General features: G+C 30.9%; 1 protein-coding gene across 6 annotated transcripts in view; it reads left to right on the plus strand.

The window, feature by feature from the left end:
* Positions 1-7,700, plus strand: part of LOC106684609 (H(+)/Cl(-) exchange transporter 7) — a 54,561-nt gene extending 46,861 nt beyond the window's left edge. For 5 of the 6 annotated variants that reach the window (XM_067050343.1, XM_067050342.1, XM_014426792.3 and 2 more), the window contains 5 exons: positions 1,280-1,477; positions 2,993-3,136; positions 6,896-6,982; positions 7,427-7,507; positions 7,573-7,700. In XM_067050343.1, the coding sequence (XP_066906444.1) occupies positions 1,280-1,477; positions 2,993-3,136; positions 6,896-6,982; positions 7,427-7,507; positions 7,573-7,665 (603 nt within the window). In that variant the 3' untranslated portion in view covers positions 7,666-7,700. Of the gene's footprint in view, positions 1-1,279; positions 1,478-2,654; positions 2,768-2,992; positions 3,137-6,895; positions 6,983-7,426; positions 7,508-7,572 lie in introns of those variants that run through there. The other variant, XM_014426794.3, reaches the window with a different exon arrangement.
* Positions 7,701-18,710: the final 11,010 nt, after the last annotated feature.

Consider the following 18,710-nt stretch of genomic DNA (forward strand, 5'->3'; position numbering starts at 1 on the left):
ACTGGAACATCCCATATACAGCAAGGGACAACAAATGGTCAAGCAATAAAAGAATGACAGATGTGTATATATATATATACACATACATACATTTGTAACTTTTTTTTATTATTTTCTTTTAAGTAGTTTTATATTTAGACATTTTTCTAGCAATAAAATGTTTATTTTTACAATCAACTGACACAAAATAATGTCAAATACTTAATGTAAATGGATATCCATAATCAGGCTCCTGTACTTAATATTCTAGCATGCCATTTATGTTAGTTTCAAACGTATTCTTCTCATATCATTTCAATAAATATGTAGATTGAAATTTAATAAATATTAGGTGAAATTCTTAAAAGTGATTCTGATGAAAAAAAAAAAATTATTAAAATTTTCTGATACATGCATAAAATAAATCAAAAGTTAAAAATTTTCCAATTACATAAATATGTTTACATTCACTTGGATAGGAATGGGTGAGAAGCCAAATGGTGCAAATGAAAATGAGATTTTTTCTGCTATCTGCATGTGCCTGAACCAAATTTACGCATTAGTATCAACTAAATTATCATTAATTATTGATAATTTTAGTATCAAATTTTTAGAGGAGGATCTTATACTTTTTACTGATAATTCCATGGACACCTTTAACAATCTTTGGTTAATAAGTATTAAACTCCCTCTCTGTGTTGGAATGTTTTCCTCTTAAAGCAGACATTGTTGTTTTGCATAGTTCAAAAGTTGCAAATCTTCTGCATCATTAATAATTCTTTGATGAATTAAGTTTTATGTTTTTGATTGGTTAATAAATTATTTCCATGTTGTTGTATATTGAATTGTATTTAAAACTCTCTTTATCCTCATGAAGGCAAGTTAAAAAAATACAGAATAAGTTATGATTAATCTCAAGAAACTTTGAATGGGATTATTTTCTGAAAACAAATAATATATAAGTAAATTTCTGGAAACTTTTTTCTTTTCAAAACATTCACCTAGTAGCACCATCTTGAAAACGTACCTGATTCAAACCTTAAAGTACCAATATCCCAGCCGTATATTGATTTTGGAAATTTTAAAAGCTATAATTACTGATATTATAAAAAAATTATTGATTATCTCAGGTTGTTATGTATTTTTAACAGATACTAAAAAATTGGCTGGCATCTAGGTACTGACCGCTGGCTGCAATACCTCTAAAAGTAGTCACACTTAAGGGCCTTTTGGGGCGACTCTGGTTGCGATAAAAAAATTAGATTTCTTACTTGTTTTGAACTTTTTAATTTTTTTTTAGCCAATATATCGTATAGCAACCTATTTGGAAGGATACCCTTTCTTACGTGCTACATATCTTCCAATAAGTACACCTTATAAGGCAAAGCATATTATGATTACTCCAATGGCATATCTACCTCCTCGTATAACAGTCAAGGGACTGATTGAAGCTCTCTTAAAAAAGCACCAAGTTTTCCCTGTTATAGAAAATGAAAAGGTAATTTTCTTTATTTCAATGGATTTTAATTAATAAGAAAATAGGAATCTAAGTCTGTAATTGTTTAAGATTTTCTACTTTATAGGAATAATTATTCTGTGCTACAGACTCCAAGGACCCATATATATACATATTATTTTTTTTTTAAATTATATTAATATAAACCATACATTTTATAATTTGCTTACTTGACATTTTCATCAGTAACTTTATAACTTTTAATAAATAATTTTTATTTCTAGAATAAATAGATTAATTTTAAGTTCGGCAAGATTTTCATAATTTCTACTTTGAAAAATCTAACCACAATCTCTCTTGAAAATATAGATATAGTTGAAAATATTGACAGATATTTTTAAGATGAGGTTATTGATTTATTAATTGGCCTTGTAGCAAAAAGACTTACTAATAATTCAACTATGAGCAAATTTTGAACAAACATAAATATTATGCAAAAATATACAAACGCTTGTAATAAAGACTTTGCCTTTTTAAATGCATTCCCAAGATTTTTTATGGTTGAATCTGGTGTTAGTCATGATAATTCTATTTTAACAAACCAGGGCAATAAATTTAATATGGAACCCCTAGGCAATTTTAGACTGAAACTAACAAATTTCTACCAAACATTGCTAATCTTTCCAAGAATAATGAAATTTATCCTTATCATAATTTGTTTGAAATGATGTTTGTCAAAATAAAATAATTCATTTAAGACCAATAGTAACAAATGTGGTTATTTAATATTAAGTGTAGCTCTTATTAAAATTTATTTTTACTATTTTATTTTATTTTATTTTGTTTAGAGTACTCATCATTAATCCCAATATAAACCTAATTAGACAGTTTGCATGTCAAGGGAGATTACAGTGAAATTTCATTTTCTAAAATTTTGAAATAATTAGTTTGTTTTACATGATTATATTTGTTCATATGTCTGCTTATGTGTTCTTATGCATGACTTTTGAAAATATAAAATTATATCAAATAAAAAAAATTGAATTTGTTTATCTATCGGTGCCTTTTTATAAAAATTACAAACTGAATCACTACTCTTTTTTGGCCTTTTGTGTGCCTACCTTGTGGTATAGACAATTTTAACTTAGATATAAAGATTTATGATTTTGCAGAATTTCTTCTCTTTACTTTACATTTTGTTACTTCTTCTGGTTCCCAGACAATTTACTTTGATGATGCTACCTGACTTTTCATATTACATGGATATGGTGTACTCTGCACGTGTTAAATGACTGCCTCTCTCCTTGAAGGAAAACAAATTATCATATAATTATATAAACTGTATCTCATGTATGTAAATAAACTGTATATAAAGTTAAATGGTTGGTAAATATAAGGATGAATAAGGATAAACTGCATTAAAATATTATGAGACCTTTTCCATTAAAGAGAAATTATGAAATCAATCCCATTCCAAAAATAGGGCATACATTTAAAAAATGTCTAAACTAGTAACACTACCATAAAGTAATAGTACAGTAAAATAACCAATTGCAGGTTGTGGGCATTATAACAAAATATCAAATTGCTGTTATTTTGAAATCAAAAATATACAACTTTCCTGAAAATTTTGAAAAAATCCATCTCATGAATGAAATGTTAATGGAATATGAAGGTGAAAGTTTTGTGGAACTAGAAGATGTAAGTTATTATTCATATACAATTTAAAATGTATACTAATATTAAAATTACTATCAAAGTACATTCTGATGATGTTTGATGAATTTGAGGTCTCTCAAATTAATAAATAGATTGGAAGGAAGAATATTCATTACTGACAAACATTTGAAAACTTTGGGTTTGTAAAACTATAGCCTGATCATTCCTAGGATCTACTACCAGTTCCATATTCCCTAAAATAAAACGAAGAAATATATTTAAAAAATAATTATTAATATATTTAAAAGAATTTTAATTCTAGAGTTTTGCCTCTGACTTCATAGAGCGTAGTTCGATTGTAGTGCGTACGTAGTTCATAAGGCATTTTTGTGTTCTTTCCATTTTTTTTTTCATGATTTATTTTTTCATTTATAATTAATACTATCAGAAGATGAATTAATCGATTTGCCCGGCTTATCCTAAAACCTCCAACATATTTCCATGGATAAAACTGATGTAGACCTAAAGACAGACGAATCCAATTCAAAGAAAAGAAATTTTGATCATAATGATTCACCATCATTTTCATCATAAAATTATGTTATCAAATATAGATGACTTTATAACTATGACCAAAAACTATGATGAAGAAAAATTTAAGTATCATACATTTTATATTGATAAAATAAATATTTGAATGTAATAATTAGGATAACTATAGCATAACCAAAGAGGAATTAAAGGAGGCCCACCAGACCCACCAAAACTAAAGGATTAGTTTTGGTGGGTCTGGTGGGCACATTAAAAATGTGATATAGAATCCTGCCAGAGAAACAGTCAAATACTGAGAATTCACCTCGAATGCAGGCTTATCTAGAACCACCTATCAGTATCAAAATAATTAAAACCTATGCAAGGTTAGCAATGATATGTCCTATCCTAAATAGATGATCCTAATTAAAACCAGAAACTACTGTTCTTATTTTTAAAACAATTCTCAGGCCACTGTGAAGTCTGGGTAGTAGCATGCTTAATGAAAAGAAAAAATTACAATATTTTCAAAATAAAGTCCTTAGAATTGGAGTGGATGCTCCTTGATTTGTAAGAAATAGCCAATTGCATTGGGAATTGAAAATGGAGTTAATGGAGGATTACATCAAAAAATGATTCATGAAGTTCCACTCCCAGTTACCGACAGTTAAAGGAGCAGTGACTTATTACTTGGGATATCCAACCTCAACCTGAAGACTGAAGCCCAGGCTGCTGCAGGACATTCTGTTATAAATTGTATATCCATCAATTCTATAATTAACATAACTTCTATTTAATTAATTTTTTTTCTCTTCATCCTTTTTTCAGTAACTTATTTTTTTTTTTGCCATTGGAGGGCAATTGTTTCTTTTTTTTTTAGATCTAAGAATGCCTTTATTTTCGTTATTAACTTTGCTTTTCTTTCTTATTTAGAATTATTATTTTTATCTATTTATTTTTTTTTATTTATAATGTTGTCCATAGTTACGAGTGTCTTTTGTATGAGACTATACCACTTCCCATAAAAAAACAGTTAAAAACAAAATTTAACTGTTATATAAAGCATGTAAGGCCCACCAAGTCGTTCTGGTATTAAATAAATAAATGAAAAAGACAAAATGTTGATTCTACGATAACCAGACTATTTGGTACACCATTTACTTGTATATCTTTTTTAAAAATCTCATTCAAAGATTAGTTAGTTGTTAGGGGTTGAAGAGAGGAGGTATCACTCATTGTTTTTGGCTGTGATCCTCAGGTTCTGAAATTAGATTTTTTTTATTTGCTAGATATAACATATGACAATCTATAAAGGGCCTAAATGGGGAAAAACTGGTGGTGATGTTTGATTATTGACTCTGTGGTATTCATAGTGGATAATGAAATCAGCAATATGCTACAACTCTTTGATGTTGCGTATAATTTTATAAATACTATCTGGTTTGGATATAAAAACTCCATTATGTAGTTGAACTAATAACTTTAAGATGTATACAACTTTGATTCCACTTGTTTTTTTACTTATATTAATAAACACCATATCCTTTGATTTTTGTTTTAAAAGTGTTTCACAAATAATACTTATATTCAATTTAATAATAAATAAAAAATTATAATTGTGAATTTACATGCTTCATTTGAGTTCTCTTCTGGAATTAGATGGTGTAAATTTAGTATCAAGTAACCTACAGAAAAAGTTTCCTCTTGACTATTTATATTTCTTCTTATGATTGAAATTAATCAATATAAACCTGAATACTACTTTCTCTCTCTTATTCATCTAGTATTTTAAACCTATGAGCTTTAAAAAAATAATGTTTCTAATAGGCTTTGATATCCATTGGATCTTTGATCTCCAATTTGGAGCCCACTGTATTAGTTTAACTGTTAGAGCATAGTCGTTTGTTACTTAGATGCAAAGATTGTACTGACAATGATATAAATCTCTCATGTATCCTTTATAATTATTTTAAAGATTTTCAAAGATTTAAATTTTTTAATTTAAATAAATACAAAAACTGTTAAAGCATAGATGGGCATTACATTATAATGAACATTAGAAATCAACGATTACTTCTGAAAATGAAACTTATTTTCACAAACATATATCACAGTACTTCATAGTATTACATTATGAACCTAACAATTATCTGATTATAATATTAATTGGTAACTGTGATTATGATTACAATTTTGGAACCAGAATCACTTAATCATGTAATCATGATCTATTATTCGCAGTCACTGCAATTATAATCCCATAAGCACAATCATATAATTATAATCCAGTATTCACAATCACTGCAATCATAATCTTGTAAGTACAATCATTGCAAAAATAAAAAAACTAGTGATTTAAAGTTTTTTTTCTAAGCAATGTAAAAATAATTTTATTATTTCACTGATGTGTTTTCCTCTTCATAGATAATAAAAATATTTTATTGTTGTTTTAGTAATTTATATTTTATTTATTTCTTGATTGATATCTAATTATTTTGATCTAATAAGTCAATGATATAAAATATAAACTTATAAAATTATTTTGTAACTTTTTAATATTAAAATAAAGTAGATGTGTTTTTAAAAATATTTTTGTTCATGTTTAATACTTAAAATGGGGAAGGAGCAATAGGAGTGGTAAAATAAAAAGAAATCAAATGTTTTACACCATGTAGTCACTATGGTAAAGGCACCTCTCATATACCGCTACGAGACCTGGGCCCTAACAGGTACTCTGGAAAGCAGATTTGAACAGAAAGTCCTTCCTACTATTACAGAAGCAATCTGGGATCAGAACCTTAAGAAATGGAGGAGAAGAATTGACAATGAACAACAATCTCTGCTTGCAGAGGGACTGATCAATCAATACCTCACCTCTACTCAATAATGAATGCCAGTATAGTAGGCAAGGGACCATGTGGGAGGCTAAAAACCAGGTGGATAGACAGAATCAACAAAGATGCGAAAGAGCTGCATGCAGAAAATTGGAAAGCAGTAGCCCAAGATAGACAGACGTGGAGAAGGCTGGTTTGGGCAGCCAAAGATCTATAAGGTCTGTGGAGCCAACTGAAAATTGGTTCTACAGATTCTCATTAATTCTTGTGAAGTAAACAAGTAATCCAGCTCTTTGTTAATTATAATCATAGTCTTAATAATTGAATACGATTATGACCATCTCTGAGTTAATGTGATTTGGTTTAGTGTTCAAATATTTTTAAGGTTGTTCCTTCCTGCTTATGCTGTAAATAATATTTACTATTTTTTTTTTAGGCTATATATTCAGAAGATATTCCTGATGCTAAGCAGTATTTTGATCTCACTAACTTCATGTGCACTTCAACTAATTTAATCAATATGGTAAATTGAAAAATATGACCTCCTATTATTTATTATTACATCTAAATAACTTAAATATTAAACTGTTTACATAACTTAAACATTTTTAACTATAAACACTCATTATGTGATTGGGTTTTTGAAAATTACTGCTACCAGACCCATTGTCATATTTTTTGTTATCATCTGACCATCTGAAAATTTATGTTATTCCAGATAGTAAGAAAATGCCTCATTTATTTTATTATTATTTTCTTACTAATTTCTTTACGAACTCCGAAGGTTGTTAAGTAAGGAAGTTATTATCATTGGATCAAATTTATTTAAGTTTACTAATTTAGAAGAAACCAAACATCTTTATTGCAAACACCACAAATATAGCTCATGTAAACAGCAACACTTCTATTTATGCAGGCATAAATGTTTTTATATTGAAGAAAATAATATTTCATATTATGCTTGCAGGAAATGTCTTTACGAAAGATATACTTAATGTTTGTATCCCTGGGACTGTCCTATGTAATTGTTATTGATGATGATTTCAAAGTAAGAACCATCCCATTATTATGAAGTCCAAATAATCATGATTTCATATCATTTTCACCTTACAGGCTTTGGGGATAATTACTCGAAAGGATATTGCTTGTTTTAGAAAACGATCTCAATTTTTGTTGATGAGAACCGAAGTCCTTCCTCTGGTGTAAAATCTATACATAAAATACATTCCTAATTAAATGGACTTCTTAAATTATATTTATAAATTAATCTAATTTTTATATTGGTTTTTCTTTTCAGGAATTGGAAATACTAATTTCTGAGAGGACATTGCTATTTTATTTTTAGATGATTATAGTAAATTTTATTGATGAAAACTTAAGAAGTTTTTTAGTGTTAGCTACTTTGGGAAATATAACGTATCATACATAAAAAATAAATGAATGTATTAATAAATAATTTGAATGTTTATATTATAAACAAATTGCAATAAAAATGTGAAGGGAATATATAACTCTGGGACTGGAAAGGGTTTGTTTAGTTGGTTGTGGTAGATTAATTAGTTCTGAATCCAATTAAAGAGGAGAGGCTCACTACAGCAGAAGGCCTCTACAATGTGTGTTGAGTAGGTTAGGTGATGAATTGACAGGATGTGTATTACAAGTACTAGCCATAAATCCTCACCGGATGGAAATTTCACTCCATAGGGAACTAACCTGTTTCATGCTTGTCTCTTATTATTATAGCCAGATCATCTGCATAACCTATAGTTTCAAATCCTTCCTTTGTTAGTTTATATAGGAGACAATCTACCACCATAATCCACAAGATTGGAGAAAGAACTCCCCTCTGGGGACATTCTTTAGCTGTTTTTATCTTCAACTCTGTTTCTCCTACCATTGCTATAATGCCTCTGTTTATTAGCATTTCATTTATCCAAGAGACAGTTGCTTCACTAGCTCCTTTCCTCTTGGTAGCCTTACCTATTGTTTCATGTGAGGTATTATCAAATACACCCTCTATTTCTATGAATGAACACAGTGCTATTTCTTTATAATCTAGGGAATTCTCGATCTTTTTAACAAGACAATGTAGCGCTGAAATTGTTGATTTTCCCGCTTGATAGGCAAACTGATATGGATGTAGTGGGGAATTCTGAACTATTAAACCCCTTATGTATATATCCATTACCTTTTCCATTGCCTTTAAAATGACTGAAGAGAGATTTATTGGTCTATACACCTTTGGGTCATCCTTAGGCTTGCTAATTTTTGGGATAAAAATTACTTTAGTCTCTCTCCATAGTTTTGGAATATACCCCACTGCATAACTTGCCCTGAATATTCTATCCAGTGCTTTAATAAGCTTTCCTTTTCCTTGTATCAGATGTGCAGGAATTATCCCATAAAGGTTCTTATAGCCCATGTTATTCTGTCTGTGGTGAATGTTTTATTTGCCTTCTTCTGGACTTTGATGTTTGGCCATAGGTATTTCCTTTCTCTTTTAGGATCAACCTCTTCATTTACTAAGGTACATTGAGGAAAGTGGGTTTTTAATAACTCTTTCAGTGTTTCCTCTTGGTTCTCTGTATAAGTTTTATCTGATCTACAGATAGAGACAGTCCCGGTGTTTTTGGAGGACCTTATGTATTCAGGCAGCTGAGGATGAATCCTCTATCCCTTCACAAAACTTCCTCCAAGACTATCTCTTTGATTTTCTAATTTCTTTATTATATTCTGTTAGGCCTTGTCTATACTCCTCCCATCTCTCTTACCCTTTTGCTCTATTGAAGAATTTTCTCGCTCTTCTGCTAACATTTTCTAGTGTTTTGCTCCACCATGGTACATCCCTTTTTGTCTCTCTTTTCTTTATGGGACAGCTTTCCTCATAGGAGCTATGTATTGCGTAATGCACTTCAGTCGCTGCCCTTTCTAGAGATTCAATTGTTTCTATTGGTTACATATCAATCCCCAGGTCTGAGGTTAAGAATTCCTCATATAGTTTCCAGTTTGTGAGTTTAGGTACATTTATACTTTGTATTTTTCTCCTACCAATCTCCACATTAAATCTGTGGAGACAATGAGATTTCCTGAGAGACATGCCAGTCTTTAACACTATCCTTTATGCAAGGTTTGGCCTAGGTTAAATCAAGAACCTCTTGTCTGTTCCTTGTCATAAAGGTGGGTTTTTTTACTTTATTAATAATATCTATATTATTTGATATTAAATATTCAAAGAGTTCTTCACCCCTTTTGTTTGTATCCATGCTACCCCATACTGTATTATGAGCATTTGCATCACATCCAATTATGTATTCATAATTATTCATTTTGCAGTAATGAGGACCTCTATCTTTAGAGCGAAAACCAGCAGTTTATTTTCTGTTTTCACTGGTACCTCTATCACTACTGCAACCAGGCTTTGTGATACATACTCTGAAATAACAAAATAATTAATATTATTATTTATAATAATAGTCACTCTTGGTATATCTATGTTTCTAAAGTAGATAAGTCAGCTCACCTTGGTTTGGAATCCTTTAATCTTACCTCTTATATTCCAAGGCTCCTGAACCCACCCTATATCTGTTATCATTGGTGAATCTCTTTGCTATTAGGACCGATGCGCCTTTAGCACGAAGTAAGTTCACCTGTATTATTTTAATACATTCCTTTTTTTTTTAATATTTCCTACTCAGAGACTTATTTCTCTTTCCTGACCCTCTGGGTCTTCTTTTATCTACTATTTTCCATAGGGAAGGTTCTTTTTGCCCTTATTCTCTCTTAACAGTGGGCTTCTTCCACTTTCTGCTACTCCAGTCAGAGAAGGTTTGGGTTCCGACCCAGGCTCCGAAGGCCCTGCCCGGCACTCGGACGACACCTCTGCCCGCCTAACAGGGGATGCAGAGTGTTCGGCTCACCCTCTTTCCCCTTTCCCTGGTAGCGTCAGGCTTCTTTGCTCCACCTAACAGCCTGAAGAATGCCTCTCTTACACCAAAGTATATCGTACCTTGTTTTGTGAGGGCCTTTAGTTGCTCTTTTTCCAATCCTACAACTATCTGAGTACCTTTAGTGTTATCCTCCGTTTTGAACACCCTCCATGTGTTTGCTTTCAGATTAGGATTCTGGTTGTGAATTAGTTTGACGATCTCTATCTAGTATATTTTACTAGGGGGAAGTAAACTATAGCGGGCTTCTTCCTAGGCAGATCCTCCTCTTCAAGAGGCTTCAGTTTTGCTCCCTCCCACGGTTTTAGTCTGGGCGTATCCTCTATTACTCAATCTACTATCGCTTGGCTTACACAAGTTAATTGAGGCATCAATCCTTCCAATTAGTCCCATGAAATTGTGGACACTTGCTGGGCTCTCCATTCAGTATGAGGTTGGTTATTTCCAGTTGGATACTGTTAAATTGCTCCTCACTGAAACCACCCTTGGGGTTGTTTTCTGGAAAAATACGTACCTTTATTCCTTCCTAGTCATCCCTTAGCCATACGGGAGGACATGGTTGGGGGAACCATTCACCTTCAGTAACTTCCAGTAAAACTGATACACTCTGATAAAACAATACAGAGTGGGAAAAAAATAATAGGATTCATTGATTTTGTTTTGAATTTGCTTTATCTTCTTTGATCTTTCTTGTAATGTAAAAAAATTGAGGCTAATATCTCAGGTTCAATGACCCTTTCTAGTCTAGTTTAGACACCAATAATATGTATATTAAATGGATTACAATATTAAAAGTTCAAAATTTTGAATTAAGTGCTAGATAGTTTTGCCAGTGTACATAGCACAGTGAGATGAGCGATAAGCTATGCTCACACAGTTCGTTTTTTGTCCCGTAGGTTTCTTGCATGAATTAAGCTGCCTGCACTATGCCCTTTGGTATTTTGCATGATGCACGGGAAGAGGGATTTTCTAAAAAAAATTTCGAAATGCGATAGCGCGAATGCATTTAACAATTTTAGATTCTCTTTCCTCAATCCATGCCTTTCTTTTCTTACTTTCAGGAAGTAAGAATGTCACCTGTCTTCTGAAGAAATTTTAAATGTCATTCAAAATTACTAAATTGCCAGCATCGCAGGACGTTAACCACTCCGCATATAGAAATAAAATTATCAGATAGGATAAAATAAGTCCCAGCAGAACGTGGAAAAAGTGTCAACTAAAATAAAAAGCTTAGGGTCATATTTCATATGGGTAACTTTAAAGAACATTTTGTTACAGATTATTATTTTTTTTTTTTGTGATTGATTTCTATGTTTTTTCAAAATGTCGGATGTTAATCAGTTGACGTGATTCACTAGGTCAAGTACACGTCATATGAATAACATGTAACTTGAAACAGTCATATCTAACTCAAATTTAACCGTGTAACACTAGGTAAAATTGAAGTACCTGTTAATAAGGGAGTTGTTTACCTTATATGCATTGTTTTAGTTTCGTTTTGAGCTAGGCTGATCACATTAACGCAGTCACACACAGAGATCACCTTGCAATATTCGGTCATTTGGTCTCTAAGGACTATGAAAAGTCAATATCCGTTTTCTTTTTTTCATGGATTTATTTACATTAAAATTTTACATAATCACAATACTTCTCTTACTATACATACAAAGGCAAGTGAAAGCAAGAAAGAATATAATAGAATGTGTTGTTTACTTCTTGCTGCCGTAGACACCAAAAAGAAGCACATCAGAGTAGTTCTTAGATAGTGGTAAAATTAAATGTCATTTGAGAATAGCTAACATTTATGTCCTTCCTTAAATAACGACATGACTAAAGCATTAATTTGGAAAAAAAATGTGAAGTGTGATCAGTATATTTATTATTTGTATTGTGAAGAAAATAAGTGCTTATTTAAACTTTTACTTTTTGCTGAATGTCCGAGTTTGAATACTGTACGTTCGACCCACTGTGTGCAGGTTCGATTTAACTTTAATGCCTGACTTTTATTTCTTAGTGGACTCCACAAAATTAATCTGAACTTTATCTATTCTAGTTAGTTTACCGTGTAAACTTGTTCGTTTTTGATTAATGGCGAAAAACATCTCTGGTCATCAGCGCCATTAATTTCTTATTTAATTTTACTGTTTTAATTTTTTAAAAAATGTCAGTTCGAAGTTATATTTGTGACTGTAAACCTTTTGATTTTAAAAATTGAAATACTATTTTTACTATCCTCTGTATATCCGAATTTAATCTTACGCTATTGACGTGTGACGTGAAATATGGGCATTTCTTGGAAGGTATAGCTAATTGTGATATAGATGATATCCCGGATTTAGCATATAAGCTTAAAGTGGGGCATGTTTGAAATGCCCCAGTCGCGATTCTGATTACGGCGTGGTGGATTGTATCCAGCTTAGCAAGCCCATGGGAACGAGCTGAGCAGTAGTTAAATGAGCCACAGTCCATTTCGAGAGTATTAATGCCTGATAAAGTTTAAGAAGGCTAATTCTATTGGCACCCCAGGAAAGATGGGTCATTGTCTATGCGTTAAAAAAAAAAAGATGTTTATGCAAATTTAATTTACTTGCAAAATTTTAGTAATATCTTAATTATTATGTAAAATAAATTATAGTAAACTAGATTTGAAAAAAAAAAATGTGATGGATACACTACTAGCTTCAACAATATTTATGTTTGGCTATCGCAAATTAAAATTTCTCGTTTCTAATTACATATCAGCCATTTTCGAATTGACCGCTTATTCGTTGACACTAAAATTTTATGTACATTAATTATTGAAAAATAAATCTGGAGTGATTTAAAAACTTTTACCAGTTTAATCTATTTAATATCATAATTATTAACAATTTAAAGAGTGTTCAGATGAATATTCATTATAATCTATCAATAAATATTACCAAATAGTTTCCTCTGAATTGGCTTAATTCCGGCAAATGGTGGACACATGTCGACTAATGACAAATGCATGTAATGCAAACCGCCCAACACAAGCTCAAAGCCTCGTCAGGTTCCAAGTCACGAGCTTGGGATATCGAGCGGAAAAGCACTGGCTCCACGTTTCAAACTGCTTATATGAGAGTTTTCGTAATTTAAAAAAAAAAAAAAATCAGTTTTATTTCTATACTTTTCACCAGTGGAAATCAACTGATATTTTAAAAAATTGCCTACTTACAATTTTTTTAATATAATTATATATAATAAAAACAACTTAAATTAATGATAGAGTAAAAGTTGCCTTACTACAATACCTTTGGTCAACTTTATTGACCGTTACTACTTATGGTAGAAACATATAAATAAAAAGATAAACTTTTAAAACTTCCATATATCAGAAATCGAACATCCATGTTACCGAAATATCTTCACAATACAAACCATTGCAGTCTTCAGCTTAACTATAACACACTACCTTATGGTCTGAACTACTTTTGATATTTTTTTCTCTAGATGTGCCCAGTAATTTCATCGGCGTTAAATTTAGATTATATACGACTGTTTCATAGACGTAATGAGTACTTAACCAAGTGCATTTGCTGAACTGAATAAATAACGTTCGAAATTTATGTTAATAAAGAAAAGAGCGAATCGCTAAAAAGAATTGATTTGAAAAAAACCGTCTTTAGTTTTAATACCAGGGAAAAACATCAAAACATGATATTTATTTCTACATTCCACTTCATTTATAAAAAAAAAACATAGGAAACTGATTGCGCAAACATAATTGAATACAATGAAAATACAGGGAGAAATAAAATGTTATATATATTGACCCTCGGAAATATACATAAATTAAAAATAATCTTTAAAAAAATCGAATATAGATGATTTTTGAATGATGTTCAATATCATTTTTTACTGACTTTTTCATAAGACACCATTAAAATTTAATAAATTTTTCTTGGTGGCAATAAATATCGATTCTATTTACAAAGATAATTATTTTTTGGATTATAATTCTTTTTGTGTAATAATAATTTGAAATTTTGTTAAAATAAATAATTTAATTCCTATCCATTTTAGTCTCAACACATTTTATTTTTCTTAGAAGTCTGACGTTTCGGCCAATCCGGCCATCCTCAGGGACAATCTACCATAAAACAGCTTTTATTACATGTATGATCCTCAAACATTTCAAATTACTTAACATTATTATTTATAATTTATCTTACCTTAATACAATTTTGGAACTGAATGATTTAAAAACTCAACTTCATGCAGGCTACTCTGCCCAAGTCAAAACCACAATTTCTATGAAATATTAAAACATTAGGTAATACATATTTTTTTGTTAATAAGTATATCCCAAATAATGTCTAATTATCTAATTAGTCATTATTCACATTAAAACCAAATTTATTTATTGATATTTACAAATGAGCATAAATACATCAAGTAAATTTGAGGAAATCATAATGGTATGGTACAAGCATGTAGAGAAACTACCCAATGGTAGCACTCTAAAAATATTTTTACAATATAAGGTCTCGAGGCCATCTTCTTTTCAGACGCCTCGGAGGATTGTCCAGAATTAGAGGAAGCAAGATTAGAAACTAATGGGTTTGAGTGGTTAGGGAGTTTGTAATTGGTCAAATAGCTTCACTAATGAATACATAGATGAGTAAATTGGCATTATAAATGTAATAGAAGCAAAATAGAAACTAAGTGATATTAAAATGGAAGATGATGAGACGATGATAAGTTATGACGTTGTCTTATTGTTTAAAAGTATTCCACTCAAATTGATATATGAAATCATCAATGAAAAATGGGAGAAAATTAAACCAAACACTAATATAAAAAATAAAAAATTGTTCCTAGAAGGAATAAAATTATGCTGTGAAAATGGCATTTTCAAGTACAAAGGTGATATATGCAGGCAACTTTTTGGAGTTCCAATGGGTAGACGTTTATCAATATCATTTGCAGGACTAGTCATGAATAATCTAATAAAAGATGTACTTTTAATATCAGGTATTCAAGTAAAAATTATGCTAAAGTACATAGATGATATTTTGTGTATATTAAAGTAAACTGATGTAAATATATTGCTTGAAGAACTAAATAGTCATCTTGAAAAATTAAATAAACTTCACAATGGAATTGAAAAAGGAAGGTAAATAAAGATTTTTGGATATGTTGATGGTATCGTGTTGATAAATTCTGTAACCCAATAATTGCTTTGTCTCACCTATGTATATAGCTGGACAATTTAGACAGGAAGTTTTATATATTAATCCGAATTGATTCCTTGCATCCATTTTGTCCTTTAATATACTATTATAATTTTTGATTTTATTGTTGGTCTATGACTCAAAGAGTACTCATCAACATCATAATCCTTAAATGATTCCTTAATATCTTCAGATAGTCCTTTAATATAATTGAATCCATAAATTTTTACCTTATTATTTACTATATCGTTTCCTGTTTTATTTTTTTATATTTTTAAGGTTAATTTTCTAAATCTTGTAAATTAATTTTTTTGGGTAAAAATTTTCTAGGAACATATTAATTATCTTATTTTTTATTATATATAACTTACTATCATCCGTTATTCTAATAGCTTTTTTAATATAATTATTTATTACATTATATTTCATGTGATAAGGGTGGCAAGAATAATAATTCAATATTATATTACTACTTGTTTATTTTTATAAATTATAAATAATAATGTTAAGTAATTTGAAATGTTTGAGGATCATAGATGTAATAAAAGCTGTTTTGTAGTTGAGGATGGCCGGATTGGCCGAAACATCGGACTTTTAAGAAAAATAAAATGTGTTGAGACTAAAATTGACAGATATTAAATTATTTATTTTAACTAAATTAACCAGTCTCAAGAAAGTATTTAAGATTATAAATTAAATTTGAAATTTATTTAACATTTTTCTTTTTATAGTAGCCTCTAGGAGTTATAACTACGATTAAAACTAATTAGTTTTTATGCAAGTATTTTACTGTGTAGTTTCTGCTCTGTTCCTATGGGTAAGTGAAACGTTTCAAAACCTGTCATTGCGTCGTAGTGTGAAGTTCTAAAAAATATCTCCTCAAATCCTTTACATTTCTTCAAACTCAAAACTGACCTCTGAACACACCCGAAACTTTATATTTCAAATAAGTGTTTTCGAAGAAGAAGAGATCCATTAGGTGAAATATGGAATATTAAATATGTTGACCAGTCACTATCAATGTTATTTTTTTATAAAGCATTAATAAATAGTAAAAAATGGAATTGTGCGCTCCAATTGAATCCAGTCCAACTGACGATTTTTGAACAAAACAATTACATGGACGGTTCCAACAATGCCTTATCTTCACCTAGAATATATAATGATGGATCCTTCTGATGATTCAGTGATTGAAACTTGTTCCCGAGAACAGAATGATTCATCCTAATAATGAAGGAGAAAGTAATCGCAATAAATACATAATAAACCAAAATATATAGAGTGGCGTACCTAGGCACCGAGCGTCTCGAATTGCCTTGCGGCTCTACCCCTGTATTCCAATACGAAAAAATAAATGAAACAGCAATTTCTAATTTAAAAACAATAACATTAATGTCTGATGAAAAAAATTGTAATTTTTATTCTTCTCCTTCTCAGCGTGGAGGTGCCTCAATCCAAGCGATCTATCTGTCCCGGTCCTTGCGAAAGGCCCCATGGAAGCCAACATCTTTCCTCTCTTCTCTCCCAATCTAGCCACCACATTTTCCTGCCAAGACATCCTTGGTCTTCCTCTTGGTCTTTTGCCAGTTGGTTTAGCTTCGAAGAGTTTGCGCGGTCCACGGTCTTCATCCATTCGGCGTATATGTCCAAACCACTTCAACTGTCTCTTCTCTAGAATTTCAGTTAGTAGTTTCATCCTCCTCTCTTATTCTAGAATTCCTGATGTGTTCCGTTCATGTTCGGCCGGCTACTTTTCTGAGATATTTCATTTCTGAGGCGGTGATTCTGTTCCTTAATCTGTCGAGAAGGACCCAGCTCTCACGTAATTTTTATTAATGTTTTAAAATAAATAAACCTATCTGCTGCGGTGGTGTCCATTATTTTGAGATGCCCGGAGTCGCCTCTGTCTACCCCTGGTCAAAAAATTTATATACATAAATTATTTTTGTTGGTCTTGAGGTTCAATCAATAATAAAATTTTATTCAGGCGACGTTTCGCAACTTTATGGTTAGGGCAGTCATGCTAATTGTTTATTACAGTGTGTTATACATTGTGATCCTGGATACTAAGTTTCGGAACGACAGTGGCACAAACCTGGAGTTAGTTGGATCTCAATGTAGAACACACTGTAATAAACAATTGGCATGACTGTACAAACCGAAACGTCGCCTAAAAAAAGTTTTATTATTGACTGTTCCTGAAGACCCACAAAAAAAGTACCCACCACAACAGTCAGGAAAAAACTTATATATATAAGATACAGCCTTAGTCAGCTGTTACTTCGATGTCAGCTGACTGAGGAGAGCAGCTGATCGCATGTATATAAAGACATGTACCGAACCCAATAAAGTTAGTATGTTACAGCAGTTCACACGTGTTACATCTTATTCCTTCTTCTCTTTTTTGACATTTGGCTTTCGCCGATACTTAACTTATATATGATACTGTATAAATATTATTTAACTAGTCTTAATTGAAATTACATGAATCATTGAATGAAGGATGTCTTAACAGTCCATTAATGTGCTGTTGAGTAAATAATGTTGTCTATTTCTTTACTGACTGGCCGTCTCGCACATCAGAGTCTAACTTAAATTGATTATAGAAAAAAATCAATGATAATATTTCTCTCAAAGAGACCTTGATAAGTTTTCAAGCTCATCATAATCACTGAAGCCTATATAGCCTGATTAATAGTTTTTAATCACATAGTAATTATGAGACATAATATCTTGTTATGGACTAATAATATCCAAGTTTCGTATAATATAAACAGAAGGTAGTTACCTAAACTAGTAATTAATTTTACCTCACCGCGGTAAACTTGGCTGGCAACCAAATTCCTGTCCAGGTGTCAGCTCGCTCACCAAGATATTCTCAGCATCTGTTTGCCAAACATAACCTACTGACACCCAGTTATGCTGCCGGATGGGATTGGGTAAACTCGTTTCCAGTTCAGTCCTTAGATTTCTATAAATTTAATAAGCATGTTTGTATTCTTCATTTATCTAAATGGAGGTACTGGAAGTCTCCTTGTACTCTAATTGACGTATATTTAGTATATTAAAAAAGCTAAAAATACATCCTCGAGAATAAAATACTTAATTTGCT

This window comes from Halyomorpha halys, unplaced genomic scaffold (genome assembly GCF_000696795.3).
Source record: "Halyomorpha halys isolate HHAL.00 unplaced genomic scaffold, Hhal_1.1 Scaffold595.1, whole genome shotgun sequence".
Taxonomy (NCBI): domain Eukaryota; kingdom Metazoa; phylum Arthropoda; class Insecta; order Hemiptera; family Pentatomidae; genus Halyomorpha; species Halyomorpha halys.